At 41.2% G+C, this 22,501-nt stretch overlaps 1 protein-coding gene across 7 annotated transcripts in view; it reads left to right on the top strand.

The window, feature by feature from the left end:
• The window catches only part of fryl (furry homolog, like), a 217,154-nt gene that overhangs the window by 100,438 nt on the left and 94,215 nt on the right, over positions 1-22,501 (top strand). For all 7 annotated transcript variants that reach the window (XM_063002083.1, XM_063002082.1, XM_063002080.1 and 4 more), the window contains 2 exons: positions 14,674-14,897; positions 17,482-17,535. In XM_063002083.1, the coding sequence (XP_062858153.1) occupies positions 14,778-14,897; positions 17,482-17,535 (174 nt within the window). In that variant the 5' untranslated portion in view covers positions 14,674-14,777. The remainder of the gene's footprint in view (positions 1-14,673; positions 14,898-17,481; positions 17,536-22,501) is intronic.

Genomic DNA, 22,501 nt, shown 5'->3' with positions numbered 1-22,501 from the left:
TGAAAGCTGTGGATCCATTGCTTTTGTAGCGGTATCTAACTATTTATTCTTTTTGTGCACCCCGGTGACAAATGACCCACGGACCGGTACCAGTCCATGGTTTTTTGGATGGGGACCACTTGCATAGACTTCTTTTAGAGGGTGGGAGGTCCTGATGTTCATCTGCGTTACAGATTGACGGCACAAACATGGATTGTTGTTTTCTGACCTCATTGTTTGCTCCAGAGAAGAATAATCCATCAAACAAGGGGGTTGTGATGGTGAAAATCAGTGGCACTGCACCATCCATTCAGGGAAAGTTGGGATTCTACACGTCAGTCAGTCACGGTTGCGGAATGAGAGGAGTGTCTGAGGAAACTGTAGTTCCTTTAATAAGAACAATATGCTGATGTATCTATTTTCTCTTCATTTCTGCTGCATAACAGATGCAATGACTCTAGAGGTGCGCACGTACGCCACGGCTCAGCAAGATGGTGCGTCTTTAAAGCAATCCGAGATGCTAACGCTCTTTCCCTAGCAAACCCAAAACTGATACTGGGTTCTGACTTCCACTCGGGTCTGTTATTGCACTTGGCCTAAAGGTTCATCATGTGCTCTGTGTTTGTACTGAATGTTCTGACCAGTAGTCTGCCAGCTGATAGAGTTTGGAAGCTGAGGCATTAACGTGCATGTAAACAAACAAATCTGCACCGTAATAGCTCTGACCTCTGCATTGCACCGTTGATAGTTTTACACGATAACCTTGTGCTTTCAGGATTAAACCCAGTCTTTTGTTTACAACCCCAAACCAACTTCATTTCATTTATTAATAAACATCCATTCCTGCATTTCAGGCCTGCAACACATTCCAAAAAAAGTTGGGGCAGTAACGCATTTACCACTTTGTAATGTTGCCGTTCTTTGAAAGATTGAAGATCACGGGCGTTCAGCTTAAGCTTGTGCCCTTGGCTTTTACACACTAAAATACCCCCTGATTTCTTGAATGGTTTAATGACATTATGCACTGTAGAGGGAGAAATATGCAAATCCCCTCCAATCTTTCTTTGAGGTTCATTGTTTTTAAACATTTCATCATTTTCTCACGCATTTGTTGACATACTGGAGATCCTCTGATCATCTCTGCTCATCAAAGACTCAGCCTTTCACCTCATTACAAGCCCTAAATTGCCCCCATCCCAAATTTTTTGGAATGTGTTGCAGGCCTGAAATGCAGGAATGGAGGTATTTTTATTTAGTTCTACAATTACTGACTGTAGTCCATCTGTTTATCTACATGCTTTGTTAGCCCCCTTTTATGCTGTTCTTCAAAGGTCAGGACCACTACAGAGCAGGTATTATTTGGGTGGTGGATCATTCTCAGCACTGCAGTGACACTGACATGGTGGTGGTGTGTTAGTGTGTGTTGTGCTGGTATGAGTGGATCAGACACAGCAGCGCTGATGGAGTTTACTGGACCTTAATGTCACTGCTGGACTGAGAATAGTCCCCCAACCAAAAACATTCAGCCAACAGCGCCCCATGGGCAGCGTCCTGTGACCACTGATGAAGGTCTAGAAGATGACCAACTCGAACAGCAGCAATAGATGAGCGATCGTCTCTGACTTTACATCTACAAGGTGGACCAACTAGGTAGGAGTGTCTAATAGAGTGAACAGTGAGTGGACACTGTATTTTAAAAACTCCAGCAGCGCTGCTGTGTCTGATCCACTCATACCAGCACAACACACACTAACACACCACCACTACGTCATATTCACTGCAGTGCTGAAAATGATCCACCATCTAAATAATACCTACTCTGTGGTGGTCCTGTGGTGGTCCTGACCATTGAAGAACAGGGTGAAAGCAGGTTAAAAAGATATGTAGAGAAGTAGATGGACTACAGTCAGTAATTGTTCTCTTTGCTTATTATAGCTCCCTGCTTTTGTGACTATTTGGGAAAATCTTCCTCCAGACTGAATTGAGTCACAGAACCAAACGGACGTGACTCAGATGGAAGAACATGGTAGTGGAGCGCTGGCCAGAACACATTTCTCTCTGGCGAAATTGCATCAGATCCAGACATCATTGTAGAGCTTCTGACAGAAACCCATGATAGGATCAGACGTGTCCAGAGTGCTGGGGGGGGGGGGGGGGTTAAACTTCAGATCAACTGGATCTAGACGAAAGGAGTCGAGACTGTTCAAACAATGAAGGGAAACATTAGTAATCCCAGTGGATCTTACAGAAATACTCTCCCCCCTACACACACACTCGTATCCACCGCTGATTGCTGAGAAGAAGCCGATTTCATAGCTTATGACTGCTGTGTGGGTTAGAGGTCACATAATTGCACTCTGATTCGAGTCTGCACTGTTTGTGACAGAAGTGCAGTATATGTAGATTTGGAATGTTTACATTATTACTGGTGGATTTGAAGTCTTGGTATTTGTTAAATTCAACATTTGGAAACATGACCTGCTGTGATTTGCTTTTATGTAGCTAGAAGAGCGTAAGTGAAGTTGGGTGCTGATGTTAGATGAAGAGGCACGGCTCTTGGTGAGATTGCATTGAGCACTGGGGCATCATTATACTAAACCAGGAAAGAGCCTTCCCCAAACTTTTACCACAAATCTACCCCCAGATTAATTTAAATTGGGATTTTCTCACCCCAACGTCAAAAATAAACCAAAACATACATTACGCTAAAGGTACAGAGTTATCTACTCTAGATATAGAATAAGCCATTCCAGATTGACACACCAACACTTAATATTAGGAGAAGACCCCAGACTTACAAAGAATCCATCACCATAAAACACATCCTGAACGAATACCAAAGTACAATAGACCCTTGACTTACGAATTTAATTGGTTCCAAAGGGCTGTTCTTAAGTCAAAATGTTCGTTAGTTAAACCTATTTTTCCCATAAGAAATAATGTAAATAGAATTAATCCGTGCCAGACCTCCCAAACCACCCCTTACCTAACCTTTCTAATGTCTTAAATGGTTTTTTTTGTTATAAATACAAGTATATTTTCCCTTAAATCTTAATTTATAGAATAGACGTTACTGTAATAAACAATAATAAACAACAATACACAGTAGTACTGTACTGTACATAAAACACACACATCACATTTCACTACAGTACGTGTGCTGTACCATACACCATAATATATTTCCTTCTTTTTTTGTAAAATGTATCTACCAGAAACAACAATAACTCTCATATTTCTCTATTATTTCCTTCTTTATTTTAATAGTGTTTTATTTTGTAGGTGTAATTGCACGAAAGAAAGAATACTTTACTGAGCTGAATTCCTTCTTCTCTCTCACTCACTGTCCCCTCTGTCTGATACACAGTGACAGCTACTGGCAGGAGTAATTATATTTTAAATTTTTTGGCAATTTTTTATATTTTTAACGCTTTTTCTGCACATTCTTTGTGGACATTTTAATATTGAATTTTACAAAATATAAAGAAAACACTGCAAAAACATCGTCCGCTGTCCAAATGTTTGCTCACAAAGAGACGATTGGAGTCAACTTGTTCGTGACGTCATGTGTTTCGCAAATTTCTGTTTGTTAACCGAAATTTGTTTGTATGTTAAGTTAAAAAGTCCACTGTACAACAGAAAATGACAAAGACTACATATGCCCAATACATTAAAAGAAACTCTCACCCAAGATAACACAGAAATAATGCTCAAATTTCTCAATAATATAAGTCTGAAAACATATATAATGCAAGACCAATAAAACTAGCGTAAAACACAGATTCCTGTCGTGAATATCACAAATATAATAACATGGCGTTATAAAAACAAACAAACAAATTGGGATTTTCCGTAACTAAAACTAAGAGATCCAGTCCAAACCATTAAAAAAAACAGCTCCATACTATTATTACTGACATCCCCCAAACCCAGCTTTATCCATAACAACGGAGGATAGTAAAACGATGATTCAATTACCATGGAAACCCAATACGTGGTGCTTTGGACAATCACTTCTTGTGGTGAGCTTGTTTCCAGAGATAATTTGGAACTTAATTAAAGCATTTTAATGGTTTAAGGCTGAGCAGTTATTGCTCCTAGATGTTTCTACTTCACATTAATGGCACTGATGCAGCTCAAGCAAGGTTAGAAAGTTGATCAACTGGCTTGATGAATAGTGCCCTCCAAGATGGCACACTCTACTTTAAATGTTTGTCTGTTATGTAGATTAGGGGGTAGGCAGTTTAATTTTGCAAGGGGCCACATGAGAAACTGGGACCGGACCAATAGGGTGAACTTAATTCTGCTCACTGCTCATTTTATCTCCTTAAAAGAAAGTAAGTTGTAAGTTTTTGATAGCTGTAATTAGGGATGTAACGGTACACTCTACACACGATACTGGGTTCATGATACGATTTTTTCCCGATTTTTTTTGTTTTTTACAAAATGAAATTAAAGACAAATTATGACAAAGTTTCCTTTTATTATTTCTCTTAAAAAATAAAATAAAATCTTTTATTTATCTAAATAATAAATACCCTTTTATTTCTGAGGTAGGTACAAACTATGCAAACCAATGCTGCACATTTCCCTTTTTGTGTAAAAAAAAAAACTGAAATGAAATTGTAAAAAATCCCATATTATATAAATAAATGAATAATACAAATAAAGAAAGTATTCTCACATAAATACATCTGGCTGGAAAATCCCGTCCAACAAACATGTACAACGTGTAGTGATGTCAACCAGGCGAGGTGAGTAGCACCAGTGCCCTCTGCTGTTTAAAGTGAATATCGATTCATTTTACATGATTCGAATCGTGGCACATGTGCACCGATTTATAACTGCCTTGTGGTGCATCGTTACATCCCTAGCTGTAGCTGTTAAAAGTAGATATTGCAGTAAGGCAATGAAAATGAGAAGCAGGCAAACCGTTAAACCGTTAATACATGTAATCTTTTAGAATATCACCCTGTACACTATATAGCCAGAAGTATGTAGACACTTTTCCATGAGCTTGTTTGGCATCCTATTCCAAACCCATGGCTATTTAAATGGAGTTGGTCCTATTTGCAGCTGTAATAGCTTCAACTTTTTTGGGAACAAAGCAGAATTTGTGACATCAGGTACTGATCTTGGACAGGAAGGTTTAATTGGGGTTAGATTTGCTGCAGTGCTTGCCACTGTCGTTCCTCCCAATCAGACCTGTGAGATTATGTATTTATAGACCTTGTGCACATTGGACTGGTTTGAAGCATGTTTTTTACGCACGTTAGCAATAGAGGTAGCTAAAACGCCTAGACTCAATAATGATAAAAATAAGGTGTTTGCATATTTTTGGCCATGCAGTGCATGCTGGATCTTAAAACTATGCAGGTTTGAATTTGTTCTTTCATGATACTGATCAGCTTTGCAGTAAAAAGCAGAAAAAAGGAACTAACAAATGCTGGAATCTCCGATTCCTATCAGCCCCCACTTACTGTGCCAGCCGTGTGTATCGAGCGGGGCGCTTCACAAAGCGGCTTCGGCTGTCCAACACCACGCTAAACACGAGGCTGTTCACTGCTACGCCGTGTGTTGTTAAGCTGTCATGTCAGGAGAATTTAAGCAGCGGGGAGTTTGAGAAGTAAAAGCGCTCGAGGCTTTATTATTCTAATGTAGATAGTTCTAGCAAACACTCAAAGATGCTTCACTGCCTGCACAACTGGCCAAACTGTCACTGGCTGGCATAGAAATACCCTGGCTTTTTGCCAGCTCTTTTTCTTCTCGTTTCTGCCGTCACACATGATGAGTTGGGATGGTGAGCATTCATTCACAAACTTTACTAGTCTTTAATCTGAACATGAAGCCTTTTAAATGAGAATTAGAGACATAAAGATATATAGTGTATGTATATATAAGTGTCACATTATGCAACTGAAATGTTTGGTCAAATCTGTCAACACATTCTGTTTAATAATTGCACTAATCTAAAGAGGACACCCAACTACATTGGAATTTGGGCATGTTGAGGCACTATCAAAAAGTGTAGACACTTTTAATCTCGCACATCACAACAGTTCTCTCTTTTACACTTACACTGAGTGCCACTGTACATGGTATTCTCTACACTGTATTGGTATTGTTTACAACTTCTAAGATTAAAATAGCCCCGCCCTCTATTTTCCAGTTTAGTCATTTCCACTTTTTTAATGGTAAATCCCTCCACCATGCACACACTCCACCTCCCGCTCTCATAGGTGTCCGAACTAGTCCCACAGGTCGCCTGATGCAATGGGAAGTGCGTTCCAGTGCGACCTTTCCTCCCTCAATTAGCCAATTAAAATGTAAGACCTTCCATTCCTTTAAGTGGCCAATTGAGTCAACGATCAGCCAGGTCAGTGGTTCTGCTGAGATTCTGACTCTCTGCTGTGGCGTGGTAGCATGTTAGATCGCTGTACATTTGCAGTAAGTAACAGATCTGGACTGCAGGTGTTTCAGTCAAGCACAGACACATTGTGTTTATGATGTCCATCTGTTTTTAGCCTGCTTTCACCCTGCTCTTTAATGGTCAGGACCCCCACAGAGTAGGTATTATTTAGGTGCTGGATCATTCTCAGCACTGCAGTGACACTGACATGGTGGTGGTGGTGCTAGAGTTTTAAATACCGTGTCCACTCACTGTCCACTCTATTAGACACTCCTACCTAGCTGATCCACCTTGTAGATGTAAAGTCAGAGACGATCGCTCATCTATTGCTGCTGTTTGAGTTGGTCATCTTCTAGACCAGGGGTGGGGAACCTCCGGCCAGTGGGCCGTATACGGCCCCCCGCTCAATCAAATGTGGCCCGCCATATGTTTCCTAGATTTTATTGTCTGGGCTTCATCCAATTAATGAAACTTTAGACGATACAACAGACATAACAAATACGAGTTATGTTGCCACATACCAGTTGCGTCATTGCCCCCAGATATTCCACAGCTGGTCAGGACCAAACATTCACAACCGTCACATTGAAATTATGATAAGGTAAGTCTGAGATCATATATAAACACTACATACCTAAATATCAGCATCATGTATTTATAAAGCCTATATTATTTGGCTGTATGTTGCGTCATTGTAGTCTGTGGCCCGTGACCAGATATGTAATTAATAATCTGGCCCTCAGTGGGTAAAAGGTTCCCCACCCCTGTTCTAGACCTTCATCAGTGGTCACAGGACGCTGCCCATGGGGTCCTGTTGACTGGATTTTTGGTTGGTGGACTATTGTCAGTCCGGCAGTGACAGTGAGATGTTTAAAAACTCCATCAGCGCTGCTGTGTCTGATCCACTCATACCAGCACAACACACACTAACACACCACCACCATGTCAGTGTTACTGCAGTGCTGAGAATGATCCACCACCTGACCATTGAAGAACAGCATGAAAGGGGGCTAACAAAGCATGCAGAGAAACAGGTGGACTACAGTCAGTAATTGTAGAGCTACAAAGTGCTTCTATATAGTAAGTGGAGCTGATTTAAATGAATAGTGAGTGTAAAAAACAAGGAGGTGGTTTTAATGTTATGGCTGATCAGTGTATAATACTGATAATAAGCTCTCAGGATGCTGATGCAATACTGACCATTGTGATCTAGATATCCTTAATTTCTTGCCATCTTCTGTCATGGCATTTTATATTTTAAAAGCCAGATCTATCTCAAAAGCTCGAGATCTCTGTTTGAACAGATCTTGTCAGTGTTGACGTAAGTTTTACAAACAGGAAATCTGATTAAGCCCCTTTGACTGGACTTTCATTACGTGAACCTGACAAGCAGCAGCATTTTGCTCATGAAAAAAAGAATCTGAAGTAGATGTTGAAGCATGAGTACCAGCTCTGTTCTGTTCTGACATACCGTAGTGCATCGCACCAACGTTTCTCAGCAGCTGAACACTTTTCTTACAGAAATCTTTATAGCCTAATTAGATAAGCCTAGCTAGCATAGTAAGTGTTGAAGTTTATTGCCGGATCTTATTTACTTTAGCTTGACTTGTTAAAAAAGGTTCTACTCTATTAATTGCTCTGCTCGGGCGGTTTATTGAGTCAGACGCAGATAATTACAGTTTTTATTGTGCGTGTCCTATTTGATCCGGACCTCTTTGAAAACCTATTCACTTTTTTGATGTCGATTTTTATTCTAGCAGGAAATGAATTAGTACTATTATGTTTTAACTTATTTCAGACTGTGTTACAGGATGCAATATGCTAGAAAGAAAGAGCTCAGACGGAGATCAGGGAGTGATTCTACTGTGTCTCTGAGCGTCTGTTTCAGAGACTGGCTTTAAATAGCCAAATGTAAGCTGATATGATAATGGCATTGGGATGTTTGATCTCTGTGTGCCACTGGGATAGTGCCAGTTTCATTTTCACCATCCCTACTGAAAGACTTACAATGTTAATGTTAGTGACTTTCATGCAGTGATTATTTATTTATTTATTTATTTATTTATTAGGATTTTAATGTCATGTTTCACACACTTTAGTTACATTCATGTTACTGGTTACACAAGATTCATCAGTTCACAAGTTTAATGTCAAACAGTCATGGACAATTTTGTATCTCTAATTCACCTCACTTGCATGTCTTTGGACTGTGGGAGGAAACCGAAGCTCCTAGAGGAAACCCATACAGACACGAGGAGAACATGCAAACTCCACACAGAAAGGCCAGGAGTTCTCAACCTTGTTTTGACCATTTATGTCAATTGGTTTATCAGAAGCTTCAAAAGCCATTATGTAATTTCCTGGAATTTTCCAAGCTATTTATAATGTGGGGCGGCACGGTGGCTAAGTGGGTAGCACTGTCGCCTCACAGCAAGAAAGTCCTGGGTTCGATCCTCAGGTGGGGCGGTCCGGGTCCTTTCTGTGTGGAGTTTGCATGTTCTCCCCGTGTCCGTGTGGGTTTCCTCCGGGTGCTCCGGTTTCCTCCCACAGTCCAAAGACATGCAAGTGAGGTGAATTGGAGATACAAAATTGTCCAAGACTGTGATCGATAACCTTCCTGTCATGAATGTGACTAAAGTGTAAAACATGATGTTAAAATCCTAATAAACAAACATAAAAGCAAAGTGAACTTAGTGTATGTAAAGTCTTAACAGCACATCTTGACTTGGCAGTCTTTGCCCGCTCTTCTTTGCAAAAGCACTCCACATCTGTCAGATTGTAAGGGCACAGACCCCACAGATTTTAAATCTGATTTAGGTCTGGACTCTAGCTGTGCCATTCAAAAACGTTGATATTTTTCCGTTGAATACGAATTCTTTTGTTGATGTGGAGGTATGCTTTGGGTTGTTGTTGTGCTGTAAGGTGAAATTCCTCTACAGGTCTGAAGGTTTTGTGCCAAAATTGACTGATAATTGGAAGTGTTTACAATTCCCTTCACCTTCCAGAAGGTAGATAAGGGAAAATAGCCTCAAAGCATAATGCTGCCACCACCATGCTTCACTGTGGGTGTGGTGTTCTATTGGTGATGTGCAGTGTTTGGCCAAAATGTTCAACCTTGGTTTCATCAGATCATAATACGGTGTCTCAAATGCATTTGGAAGACTTGGTGTAGGTTTTGCCACCCTACCCTATACCCCAGACATATGAAGTATACGGTAAATTGTTGTTAGATAGAGTACACAGACGGTACTTGTTGCTGTAGGCCTCTTGGCAGCCTCCTGGACCAGTTTTCTTCGTGCATTTTAACCAATTTTGGACGGATGTTCAGTTCTTGTTAATGTCGATGACTGTCTTCACTGTGTTCCGTGGTGAATGTATAATACCTTGGAAATATTTTCTACCCTTCTTCTGACTTATTACCTTTAAACAATGAGATCTCTTTGATACTTTGTGGCCTTTGTAAGATAAGATGCAACTACGTAAATGTCAGGAAAGTCCTGCTAGAGCTGCTTAACTTTATATGGGGGTTAATCAGAGTCACTTTGGTTAATGACAGGTGTGTACTGACTACTGTTTAACATTAATTTGAATGGGATCGTCTCTGTGTGCTGCTCAGTAAACAAGAGACGAGTGTTCTCACCAACTTGAACACACACACTTAATAGGCTATAAAAACTTGTATGATTCATGGAGTATGTCATGTATTCAGTTGTTTTTTTGGAGTACATTAATAAGGCAGTTTAGTCAAACACAGCCTCGCTAATGAGCACTTTGGCTAAGCATAATATTTGGATGGAATGTGCCTCCGAATCCCAAGCATGTTTTGAAGTACTTGTGTGTTTAACAGTGTGTGCATGTTGCTGGGTGTGATCCCTCTGTTTTCCTCTTCTGAAAAACTCGTAAAGCTTTACAGCTTTCTTCAGCCGCCTCTCTTTGTTTTCTTTGCTCTTTTTGAAACTTATTCCCCAGTAACCCAACACAAAAGAGGACAGGGATTTCCTGAATTTGGGAAGTGTGTGTGTGTGTGTGTGTGGGGGGGGGGGGGGCGGGGGGGGGTATGGGGGATGCAATACACTCTCTCTTACTTGAGCTGACTATACAGCTTTGGCTCAAGAGTGTCTCGACCTCTTGTGTGCAAATCAGAGCTTGTGTTGTTAAGCCATGCACTTGGAGAGCAATTCTTGCCCTGTTTTTAACCCATACCTTAACAATAACTTTAACAATTAACTGTTAACGGACAATCACTGTCAACAAGGCTTTAAAAAGCTTGTCATGTTTGTATCATGGTGTTAAGGATGTTTGGTTTTGACATTTAGCTTCACGTGAATGGCATTTAGCTCATGCTTTTAACCTAAGTGACTCACAAATGTGTCCAATTGTGGCATATTGGCAGTGGTGGGGCTCGACCAGCAACCTGCTGATCACAAGCCCCACTGCCCTGAATGCCTTGCAGTGAATTGAATACACCAACACATCATCTTTTGGGTTTGGTTTCCCTGGAATCACTGGGCGCAGTGCAGTAGCACACTCTGGACAGGACGCCAATCCATCACAGTTCCTTGGTCAATCCATCACCCCCTCAGACATAGCCACTCATGCCTGTTTGTTTGTTTGTTTATTAGGATTTTAACGTCATGTTTTACACTTTGGTTACATTCATGACAGGAACGGTAGTTACTCATTACACAAGATTCATCAGTTCACAAGCTTATATCGAACACAGTCTTGGACAATTTTGTATCTCCAATTCTGGAGAAAACCCACGCAGACATGGGGAGACCATGCAAACTCCACACAGAATGGACCCGGACCACCCCACCTGTGGATCGAACCCAGGATCTTCTTGCTGTGAGGCGACAGTGCACTCATGCCTGTATGTAAATAACCAGTAGCACTGTTGGAGATTTAAACCCTGGATTCCAGTGGTAGTGAACTAGCATAATTTACCACTGTGCCACCCGAGTGCCCAAATATGAGTAATGTAAATGTAAACATGTAAACAGACAAACTTTAATTGTGGGGTTTGGGCCAAAAAGAATAAAAATTTTTAATGGTTATAGTCACAGATTTTTTTGGTTGTTGTTGTTTATGCATTTTCACCCCTTTTTCTCCTGACTTTTTTTAGCGTTTCCAATCACCCAATTGCTACACTTCCTCTCTACTAATGCTGATCCCTGCCCTGATTATTAAGGAGAGCGAGACTGACACGCCCCCTCCGACACGTGTGCAGTAGTCGACTGCATCTTTTCACCTTTAGCTGTGTGTACGGAGAGCCACACCCTGATCACCTCATTATTCCTTGACTCCATCATCAGGCGCCATCAATCAGCCGGCAGAGGTCATAATTGTTTCGGTTATAGGGAGTTCCCTGTCTGGCTCCCACCCTGTATAAACAAAAGCCAATCGTTTATGTAGGCGCCCAGCCCGGCTGGGTGGCAGAGCTGAGATTTGAACTGACAAGTTTGAAATGTCAGCTCTGGTGTGCTAGTGTTTTTTACCGCTGCGCCACCCGAGCACAATCACAGAATTTAAATTGACTAGTTGACGAGGAAAAGTGTCTGGTTGGGAATCAAGTCAGGACTTTGACTAGGCTTCTCCAAAACCAGCATTATCAGGTGCACAACATACACTGGGGTAGGTTCAGTCCATACAGGGTGTAACCTATCCTTCTGTGTTTGCATTTAAGAAACAGGAAATGATGCTCACCTGGAATGTCGTTCAGAGAGAAAGGTGTTTTTCACCGGTTTCCATGGTAGCAAACAAATCAGAACAACAGTCAGTTCAGACTATGATGATGCACATACTTAAATGCAGATGTTTCAACTTGCAGGAATGCGTTTCCGAGGTGTCTTTCAGCCGCTGATCGAGTGTGCGTGTCCGTCTCGGTTTTTCTCAATTTTCATAACATCAGGCCTTCTGATTCTGCCTCTGATCTGTTCTTCACATCTGCCAAGCCTGAGCACATCTGTTCATGTCCAGACCTTCTAATGCCAAGGGCACTGTGCGTTCTATTGTCTTGGATTGACAATCAATGCGCGTGCCTCTCTTCCACTTATAAACAGCAATGTGATCCACCAAGTGTGTGAGCGGTCGCAGACGCCCTTTGTTAAAGACCCAAAATAAGAAGAGCAGGAACCCTTGAGGTCAAGCGTAGTCAGCTGCTAGCTAGAAACCCGCTAGATGATTACACATGTAGCCTCAGGTTAACTAGGGCCCTCCTAAATTCCTGGGAAGATGTGCTTCATTTTACGGACCTTGTTTTTCAAAAATCACACATCACAGATTTTTAAAGCAAAGTGCCACATTTTACACCAGTTATTAAATTACACTCATAAATTAAATGATAAAATAAATGGAAGCTACAATACACAGCACAGCTTTCCTTCATAGTTGAATGTAAACCTAGAACATTCAGCAACGGTCTCAATGATAAAAATCGCCCCCCTGCATCCACAGAATTGGTTGGGAGTTTTCCAAACTCAGTTACCCGAGTCGTGTTTTTAGCTGCTTTACACTTCAGCATCCTGGGCATTTTGACCAACAGATTGCTAGTGTAACCGAGCATCTATAGTAGGGCTGAAATGATTCCTCGAGAATGATTCCTCGAGTAATTCGATTACTAAAAATCATCGATTCAAAATTTTTGCATCGAGGCATCGTTTAATCCATACACCTATATACATCTCACGGTGTTCTGCTCAGACGACTTTCACTTTTGCACAACGCGTTCACGCTGTGGGTGGGTGACGTGAAGAAGCCGAAGGCTGCATCCCAAATTTCATACTTAAACAGTACTTAACAGGACTTAATCCGGGTACTTTTCGCCTACAGTCCAATGAATACTACGTTTTTGTACACGCTTGCCGCTCTTGCGTACTGTTCATTATGAAAGTAGCGATTTGAAACACAGCCGAAATTTGATAACATGGACAGCTAAACGGAGAGAGAGAAAATATCGAGGGGCGAACGGAGGAGACTGGACAGAGAAAACCACAGAAAGTTTGAGATCATTTTAAGCTGGAAAAAACGAAAACTCAGTATAACATCCACACCATTAGAGCATCGTGTTGATACGCTGACTTTTCCTCATCACAACCACCATAGGCTTTTTTGAAGGCTTAGGCAAACACACACGTACACACACACAAACACCAGATCTACCGCATCTACAAGAAGATACAATCCTGACAATTTTTTTTTTGCCTCCTACAAATGCCACAAAGCCTCCCAAGAAAATATTAAAGGTTTATGTTCTGCGTGAGCTGTAGCTGAAACTTTTAGTTCTGAAAGTTGTGCAAGTTAGAGGCGATGTTTATGTATTATTGTTTATTATTATTTATGCCTTAGTTTTAGGTTGCCTGTATACATTTTAAAAGTAATTTGATTTATTTTTGATATATGTTTTTGCATTTCAAAAATGTTTTCTTTAAACTACTGTATGCAAGGAATAAATATGTACAGGTTGTATTAAGAGCCGCGTCTTATTTAATTTTATACGTATTTATTTTAAATATATATAAAAGCAAAAGTATTTCTTATCCGATTACTCGATTAATCGCTGGAATAATCGATAGAATACGCGATTACAAAATTAATTGATAGTTGCAGCCCTAGTCTATAGAGTTTGCTGAGTTTATAAAGAAAGAAATAAACTGTACATAGTTAAACTATCGGGAGCATAATCCTTTACTGGCTTGTTTTTTTAAGGCTCAGCACAGACTACAGAGAGATGATCACGTGTGTAGAGAAGCACACTTTCACAACATGCACTCAATTCATCACACTGCAATACACTACAGAAAAGTCTGTTACACTAACTTAATTGCCATAGGATTGCTAGGACCTCCTCCTAGTGTGAATTAACCAGTAAACGTGAGGCACTTGTTTGCAATACGTTGAAAAATGTTAAATTGCTAAACACGAATCTTACATTTTGAATTTCACAGCAAATTGCATATTACACTGGAAACGGCTCATTTCACGGCCTGTGATGCGATTTTTACGGCCGTGAGTTAGGTAGGGTCTTACCTACGTTCACAGCTTTATCCAAAATGACAGTATACAGTCTGCTCAATTAAGGGTTAAGGGCCTTGCTCAAGGGCCCAACAGTAGCAACCTGGCAGTGGTGGGGCTTGAACCAGCGACCTTCTGATTACTAGTCCAGTACCTTAACCGCTAGGCTACAACTGCCCTTACTAATAATGCACCGATAAAACTACCAGTTCTACCACATTTGACTGTCAAATTTAACAGCTGAACCCTTGTCTGTTTGTCTTTCTGTGTAGCCTCCGTCCCAGTGAGCAGCAGCAACAGCAGCAGTGTGAGTAGACGCCGTACGGCTCCGTCCCTTCCCCTCAGCTGGGAGAAGCGCAGTACTCACGTCGCAGCCATGTCCAGCATCACCATCGACCCCGAGCTCAAGCCCGGAGAGTTCGTCATCAAGAGCCTCTTCGCCGAGTTCGCTGTGCTCGCCGAGAAGAAGATCGAGGTGGTCATGGCCGAACCTCTGGTCAGTACTCAAGAGACGAGCAAAGACTTTTATATAATATATAATGTAGTCTAAAAATGTTAGAACTACAACAGGAAACATGTTTATTTGTTTTTTATTCTGTACAAAATGCTGTTATGTAAAGTGGGACCACAAGTCTAAGACCACTAGTGAACATGCTTCTCTTTTGCTTTTTTCTTAAATGGATAGTGTTTTTATATTAATAATCTGCTGTTATGAAAAATAACACCAATGATATAATTTAAGTAAATAGCTATTTTATTCAACAACACCCATAAAAGAGCGTCTGCAGGAGTCTGCTCTATATATCTTCTGTTTTATTTGGGCAAATTTCAGCAACACAGCTTTATGAAATCACATCACTGCAGTCGTAACTTTACAATCCAAGCTATTGAGGGTTTTTGGGCTTGTTCAAGGATCCTACAGTAGCAACTTGGCAGTGATGGAGCTTAAACCAGCCACCATTTGATTCTTTTCCAGTACCTCAACCAGTGAGCTTCCACTGCCGTAAATTAAAATGTAGTTCATGTTTAAGTTAGGCAAGTGTTACAGGTGCAGTTTTATGCTCACGTAAATTATAAAAATTTCATGATGTGAAACGCAACTTTAAACAAAATTTACATTATCTGTTAATTGTATTATATTCATGTATTAATCGACAATTATTTGCATTGATGGCAATGTTTACAACTGTTTTCTAAATGTTTACACCGCACACACCAACGATTTCTTAATTGCGTCCCAAATTGCATCTTGTATGCCACATATAGCGCTTTTCCACCAAAAGAACTCTTTGGTTCTAGTACCGGTTCTGTTCGGGTTTTTTCGAACCTTAGTGTTTTGTAGAGAACCGGCCTGCGTTTCCACCAGTTTTTGAGAACCAAGCCTGCGTCTTTAACGTTGGGCATTGTGCAACGAAAGTAAAGAGTAGTAACATGATGGCGGAGCGTGTAGATTACCTGCGAGCATTTGTGCTGTTGTTACATATGTTTGTTTTTATGCAAAAAGCATCACTTAACTATTGGTGATAAAAAGACGTAGAAGGCGACTCCATTCTTCGTGTTTGTTGGCATTGTTGCTTTCTTTAGTGCAGTCATGTGAGAAGCGTTTTGCGCTTTGCTCTCACTGTGTCCCTCTGCGCAAATAACCGCTTGATCAGCGATTGGCTCGAGCGGTAAAACATCAAGTCAAGTCAATTTATTTATATAGCGCTTTTTACAATGGACATTCTTCATTATTCAGTCCAGTCTGTGATAAAGTCCGTTGTAAGTTCTGGACATTTTTGGTGCAAACACGCCAGGTAACCATCACATCTACTGGGAGCAGCATTGTTGGCACTGCAGTCTTGACTTGCAGTCTTTAACCTCGAGGGTAAACAGGTTTCCGTCAGAACCACCTCGGGGTAAAACAACAGAAGATGTAGTTGCCATGTGAAATTGTTAAGAGTTAAATGTCAGTTTTATAGACAGTAGCTTTAGACTCCGGCACCCCTAATTATTACAGCACATCACTAAAGTGTACTACGATACGAACATTTGTGTGAAATAACCATCAAACCCAGTCTAAAATACAATACATATATCTGTGTTTAGCTGTGTTTACTTCACCTGTGGTAGTTATACAGCTCTAGGTTCTGAGAATCAGCGTCGAAAAAGCTTCACGTAAATAAAGCGTAACGTGGCGTAATGTACTAAAAGTACGACATAGGAAAACTAAACTTCTCTCTGTTATTACCGGTTATAAGTGCTCTGTACTGCTGAAATTCATCGCTCGTTGTTTAAGTACAACAAGCCACTTTAATGCTTTATTTTTCACACTAAGCATTTTTTGTACTTTCTGGGTCACTTTTACCATGTCATATTAAACAGTTCATCTCATATTAGGCGCTTTGGAAATATCAGCTGCAAACTGGCTCTAAATTCTGTCAGGTGAACTTTAAAAGATGGAAGTGCAGTGTCAACCTCCACGCGAAACAACACCGCGGTTTTGCAGCTTCTACACTTTGACACGCCCACAGATGATGTCACGGTTCGCGTTGAAAAACCAAGTATTCTGTGGTGCCAGATTAGAACGCTAGTTTGCGAACCGGAACCGTTCCACAACGGTGGAAGAGGGGTAATAGTGTAAAACTATACAGTACTATTAATCATGCACTGCTTTGATGTACTGTGTGCCATCCACGACATTTTCAGATTTAGCTGCCATTCTTACATTTACCAGAAATAAATTGGGTTATATAGTGGCTCACAAGCCACCTTTGACAATACATTGTAAACGTCTCCAGATGTAAAATCTTGTTTGAGATTACATCTGGCCTCATGAGATAAGTAAAAATTTGGAACTATGGAATCAATGTGTCGTTACAAGTTAGGATCACTGCATACTGTACCTAAACACTGCTGTTCTGCAGGATATTTGATTCATTTGTTCAGAATCTGTTCATAACATTAAGCTCAGCTGGAATGATACAGCAATTCTCACATGTTAAATTCAGAGTGAGCCAAGCTGAAATACCGCACAACAAGGCTTTAAGTGTTACAAATCCCCATCGTCTGATAATATTGTCTTTTCATTTGATCTTCAGGAGAAGCCGTTATCCAGATCACTGCAGAGAGGGGAGGATGCACAGTTTGACCAGGTAAGTTTAGTGTTTGTGCACTGTTTTCTCTCTTCTCTCAGGGCTGTGTTTTCTTTCCTTGGTCTGCAGGCATTACATCCGAGATTAAGTATCTCAAGACAAAGTGGGTGGGTTGGGCCCGGGAATCGCTGTGTCATCCCCAGCAGTAGATCAGCGCGGGGTGTCGGAGTGTGTCGGCCAAGTGCAAGAAGGGCAGAGGGAGCAGTTACATAACTCTTCTCAATTGCATCCATCAGCCTGCCACACACTCATTCATGCTCACGCTCACCCTCACCCTACACATTTTGTCTTTCTGCTGACAATGCAGAAGTGCACGCACATGACTTTCTGCAGTAACTTCATCTTATGTGTGAATAGATTAAGGTCACGTTATGTTTTATTCACTGTTTGTATTTCTCCTGAGCTTTAATAGTTGGTCAAAACAGTCAAATGTTCCTAGCTGGATAGAAAACAAGGGGGTTGGTAGTGAACATCCAGTATTAAGGGCAAAAAACTGAGCTTTTAAAAACTGTCTATACACTACATTGGAAAAAAAAGCTTAACATGACCTAATGAACCAAAACCACAAGCTACATGTAGCCTAGTGAATTATTAATGATTAAAAAGTCTGTGTATCTGTGAAGTAACAATGTACAATTTATCCTGGCCGGGGTTTATGTTCATTATTAGGATTTTAACGTCATGCTCCACACTCTTTGGTTACATTCATGATGGAAACGGCAGCCACTCACCACACAAGATTCATCAGTTCACAAGGTTATATCGAACACAGTCATGGAAAATTTAATGTCTCCAATTCACCTCACTTGCATGTCTTTGGACTGTTGGAGGAAACCCATGCAGACACGGGGAGAACATGCAAACTCCACACAAAACAGGATCTGGACCGCCCACCTGGGGATCTAACTTAGGACCTTCTTGCTGTGAGGTGACAGTGCTACCCATTTATCCTGGCCTTGGTCATGGCATGTTTGTCTCCACCAGGAAACACTGGGAGCAAGACAGGGCTTGGCCAGTCCCCACCCATCTTAGACGTAGCCACTTATGTTTTTGAAGATGCCCGACCAGCTGATAGCACTGCTGAGATTCAAACCCAGATCTCAGAGTGTAATAGATCTAGTGTAATAGATCGCTGCATCACTGACCACCTTCAAATATATGTCGTCATATATTCATTTATTTAAAAAAACTTATTTGATAAATAAATTCTTTTATTTATTAACTAATAATTGATTTATTAATTGGTTCTAATTTGGTATACTAATAAGTATCATAATGGGATTTTTAAACATTGTATTGCTTCCAACAGGCTAATACACATACTGATTTTATCAGTTGAGCTAATCATTTTAGATTTAGATACCAACCATTGAGATACCAACCATTGGTATCATTTAGATACCAACCAGAGGTTAAAGTGTGCAAGAATGTAGTGTGTCCAGTTTTTTAGATTTTACCCAACAGGGGTACTCACCAGCATCCTATATGCACATTTGATGCATTTCTCTTGCAAATCTGCACCAGATTTCCTTTTTGTGACAACTCTTAGTCACAATTCCCCACTATCCTTCAAAATGTTTTTTAGATTAAATAATAGGACTTGAAATGGCTGTGATACATTTGTGGATTTAATAAATGTGGGTTTTTTTTACCCTCCAGCATCATGTAATGTTTTGCTTTAATGATGCCAGACAACTCATTAAAGAAAACAAATACAGCAAGAAGATGCAGAAACATATTTAAAAACTGTTGGATATTAACTCTTTAGAGTGGGCAAGCCGTAAAGGGCAAGCCATAGCCTAGTGGTTAAGGCTAGTAATCCAAAGGTTGCTGGTTCAAGCCCCACCACTGCTAGGTTGCTGCTGTTGGGCACTGGAGCAAGGCCCTTAACCCTCAGTTGCTCAGACTGTATATTGTAACTGTACTGTATGTCACTTTGGATAAAGACGTCTGCTAAATGCAGAAAATGTGAATGTAGAGTGTCCGCTCGGGTGGCCGAATGCTAAATTACACAAGGGGGTCCTGGGTTTGATTCCTATGTGGAGCGTTCCGGGTCCTTTGTGTATGGAGTTTGCATGTTCTCCCCATGTCTGCATGGGTTTCCTCTGGGAGCTCCGGTTTCCTCCTACAGTCCAAAGACATGTAAGTGAGGTGAACTGAAGATACAAAATTGTCCATGACTGTTGGGTTCGATTCCCCAGTGGTGCTTTAGGCTGGTCAGGCATCTACATACAGACATGACTGGCTTTGGACTGGTTTTGATGGATTGGCATCTTGTTTGCAATGTGTTACTGCATAGCGCGCAGTGATTCTGGGTGAACTAGACACACTGTGACCTTGACCATGGTAAAGTGCTGGTAAATAAAAATGTACATTCAATTAAACACTTATAGCATCAATCTCTAGCCTTTGAACACTTATACTACCCCAAACCAAGGGACATTGTAGACTAGTGGTTAAGGTACTGGACTAGTAATCAGAAGGTTGCTGGTTCAAACCTCACCACTCCCAGGTTGCTGCTGTTGGGCCCTTGAGCAAGGCCCTTAACCCTCAATTGCTTAGACTGTATACTGTCACAGTACTGTAAGTCGCTTTGGATACAGTGTCTGCTAAATGCCAAAAATGTAAATGTAAACTACAGTCGTTCCTAGAAAATTGTGCTCTTTGGGGCATAGGGAAAAAATTGGGACTGCCCTCTGCCTTAATTCCCTTTGTCCAATCAGTAGCTTCATGTAGCCACGAGGTACACTTTGTTCCGACTGTCACACACACACACACACACACACATCACTATGGTCAGCAAGCTGCAGCACTGTTCTTAGTTTACTGACTCATAAGCCAAGTTTGGTGCTGCACTACTGCAGAGATCCAGAGCCTCAGTAGGATCAATAGTGCTTACACCCAGCTATTTACTATGACGCCAGTTCATTTTCATTTCACACCTTTTTTCTCCTCCACGTCTCTCTTTCCACATTTTCTAACACTGATGCTGTGTTTTACAAAAATGTATTTGTTTTTGTTCATTTCAGTCCTAATTATTGCTGTAACTGGTTGGCATCAGAGCACATTTTGTAACAGGGCTGTTTGACTTTCTTGACTTTTTTTTACATTTATTTTGTTTATGCATTTTCTCCCGACTTTTAGCGTGTCCACTTGCCCGATTGCGTCATGCTTCCTCTCCACTAATGCCGGCTCTGATTGAGGAGAACGAAGCTAACCCACACCCCCTCCGACACGTGGGCAGCAGCCATATGCATTTCATCACCCACAACAGACAAGATCAGCTGCGGGCCAGCTCTGTGTACGGAGAGACACACCCTGATCCGCACTCTCTCCCCCTCCCTGTGCATCCGCCATCAATCAGCCAGCAGAGGTCGTAGTTGTGAGAGAGCCCTATCCGGCTCAGCACCCCACCCCTATATGAACAACAGGCCAGTCGTTGTTCATGTGGCCGCTTAGCCCAGCCGTTGGGCAGAGATGAGACTCGATACGATGTATTCGAGATCTTAGCTCTGGTGTGCTAGCGTGTGTTTTTACCGCTGCGCCACCTGAGCGTCTGACTTTGTTGATTTTATGGGGTTTCAACTCCAAATTAATGTACTTGGTTTTGAAACGATGCGTCCACCAAGCTCATGGTCAGGTGTCCACAAACTTTTTGGTCATATATTGTATTATAGACAGCGCACATTGTCGTACAGTGATGCTGGAGTTAAAACGCCTGTCAAATTAATATGTTCATACTTTGAAAGACATGGAAGTAAAACACATCAATGTATAAAGAAGAACCCCTTCAAGTACAATGTTCACATCGCATGTGCTAAACTTAAATATTAAAACTTAATCCCCACCCTACAACATGTAGCGTGTTTGATTTGTTCTAATGACAACAAGCACCCAGTGGGTCTGTCTGAAAAGCTAGTGAGCTGCCTTGGTACCTACTGCCTACCTGGGCAGCTGCCTAAGTAAAGAGGATTCTAATAAGACATCAAACTTATAAGGCAGATTATTCAAACACACTACTTAGACTGTGATTACGGTGTTTACGTCACTACAGTTTCACTTACTAAGCTAACACAGTTAGCCTCAGGCCATTGAAACCAATGGGCTGAGGCGGCCTAACCCACTAGCGTGCCAGCTAACATCTCCCTTTGTTTACCGAACAGTTAAACTGTCACTGATGAGCGAAAATGACACTTGTACACCTTTATATAAATTAAAAATCAGTGAGCATTTATTTACATTTGAAAAGAACTCCTTTTGTTGCTCCACATTTGTCCGCCATGTTTGTAATTTTTTGTGAGTGATTACAAAAGCCAAACAAAGCCAAAAAGCCAAACTCGCCTACAAAGCCAAAAATGGACCAGCCCCAAGCTACCTTTGTGATCTAATCCAACCCCGCTCTGTACCACGCAACCTCTGAGCCACTAGTCTTGCTCGACTTGATCCTCCACCCAGGACTAGAGGAAGACAAGCATCAAGACTCTTCTCTGTACTTGTACCCACGTGGTGGAACCAACTTCCTCTGTCTCTTGCTGTCTTTAAAAAACGATTAAAAACCATCTCTTTACCAAGCACTTAAGCTGACATGTACTTACTTACTTACTAACACACTCATTAATTTCTTGAAAAAAAACCCACTTTGGTTCTAACAGGGTTTCAGCAGATTTGTGTTCTTGAACTGTTGTCTACGTAAACTAGAGTAAGGTAATGTTCACTATGGAAGCACTTCTGTAAGTCGCTCTGGATAAGAGTGTCTGCTAAATGCCGAAAATGTAAATGTAAATGGATGACATAAAAATGCTGTCTATGTAGAGAGCTGACTATGTTTTCACACAGACCCAGCATCTAAACTGCCATTCATGTTAACATGCAACACTGGCAGGTGATAAGCGGCTGCAGATTGGACACGTGTCTGAGCGGGTGTGTGGTGATCTAGCTCTCCTGATCAGAATGGGGGTTGTACAAG

Source organism: Trichomycterus rosablanca, chromosome 9 (assembly GCF_030014385.1).
Source record: "Trichomycterus rosablanca isolate fTriRos1 chromosome 9, fTriRos1.hap1, whole genome shotgun sequence".
NCBI classification, from domain to species: domain Eukaryota; kingdom Metazoa; phylum Chordata; class Actinopteri; order Siluriformes; family Trichomycteridae; genus Trichomycterus; species Trichomycterus rosablanca.
Note: the sequence above shows the minus strand (reverse complement) of the source record. Positions and strands in the feature narration are given on the sequence as shown.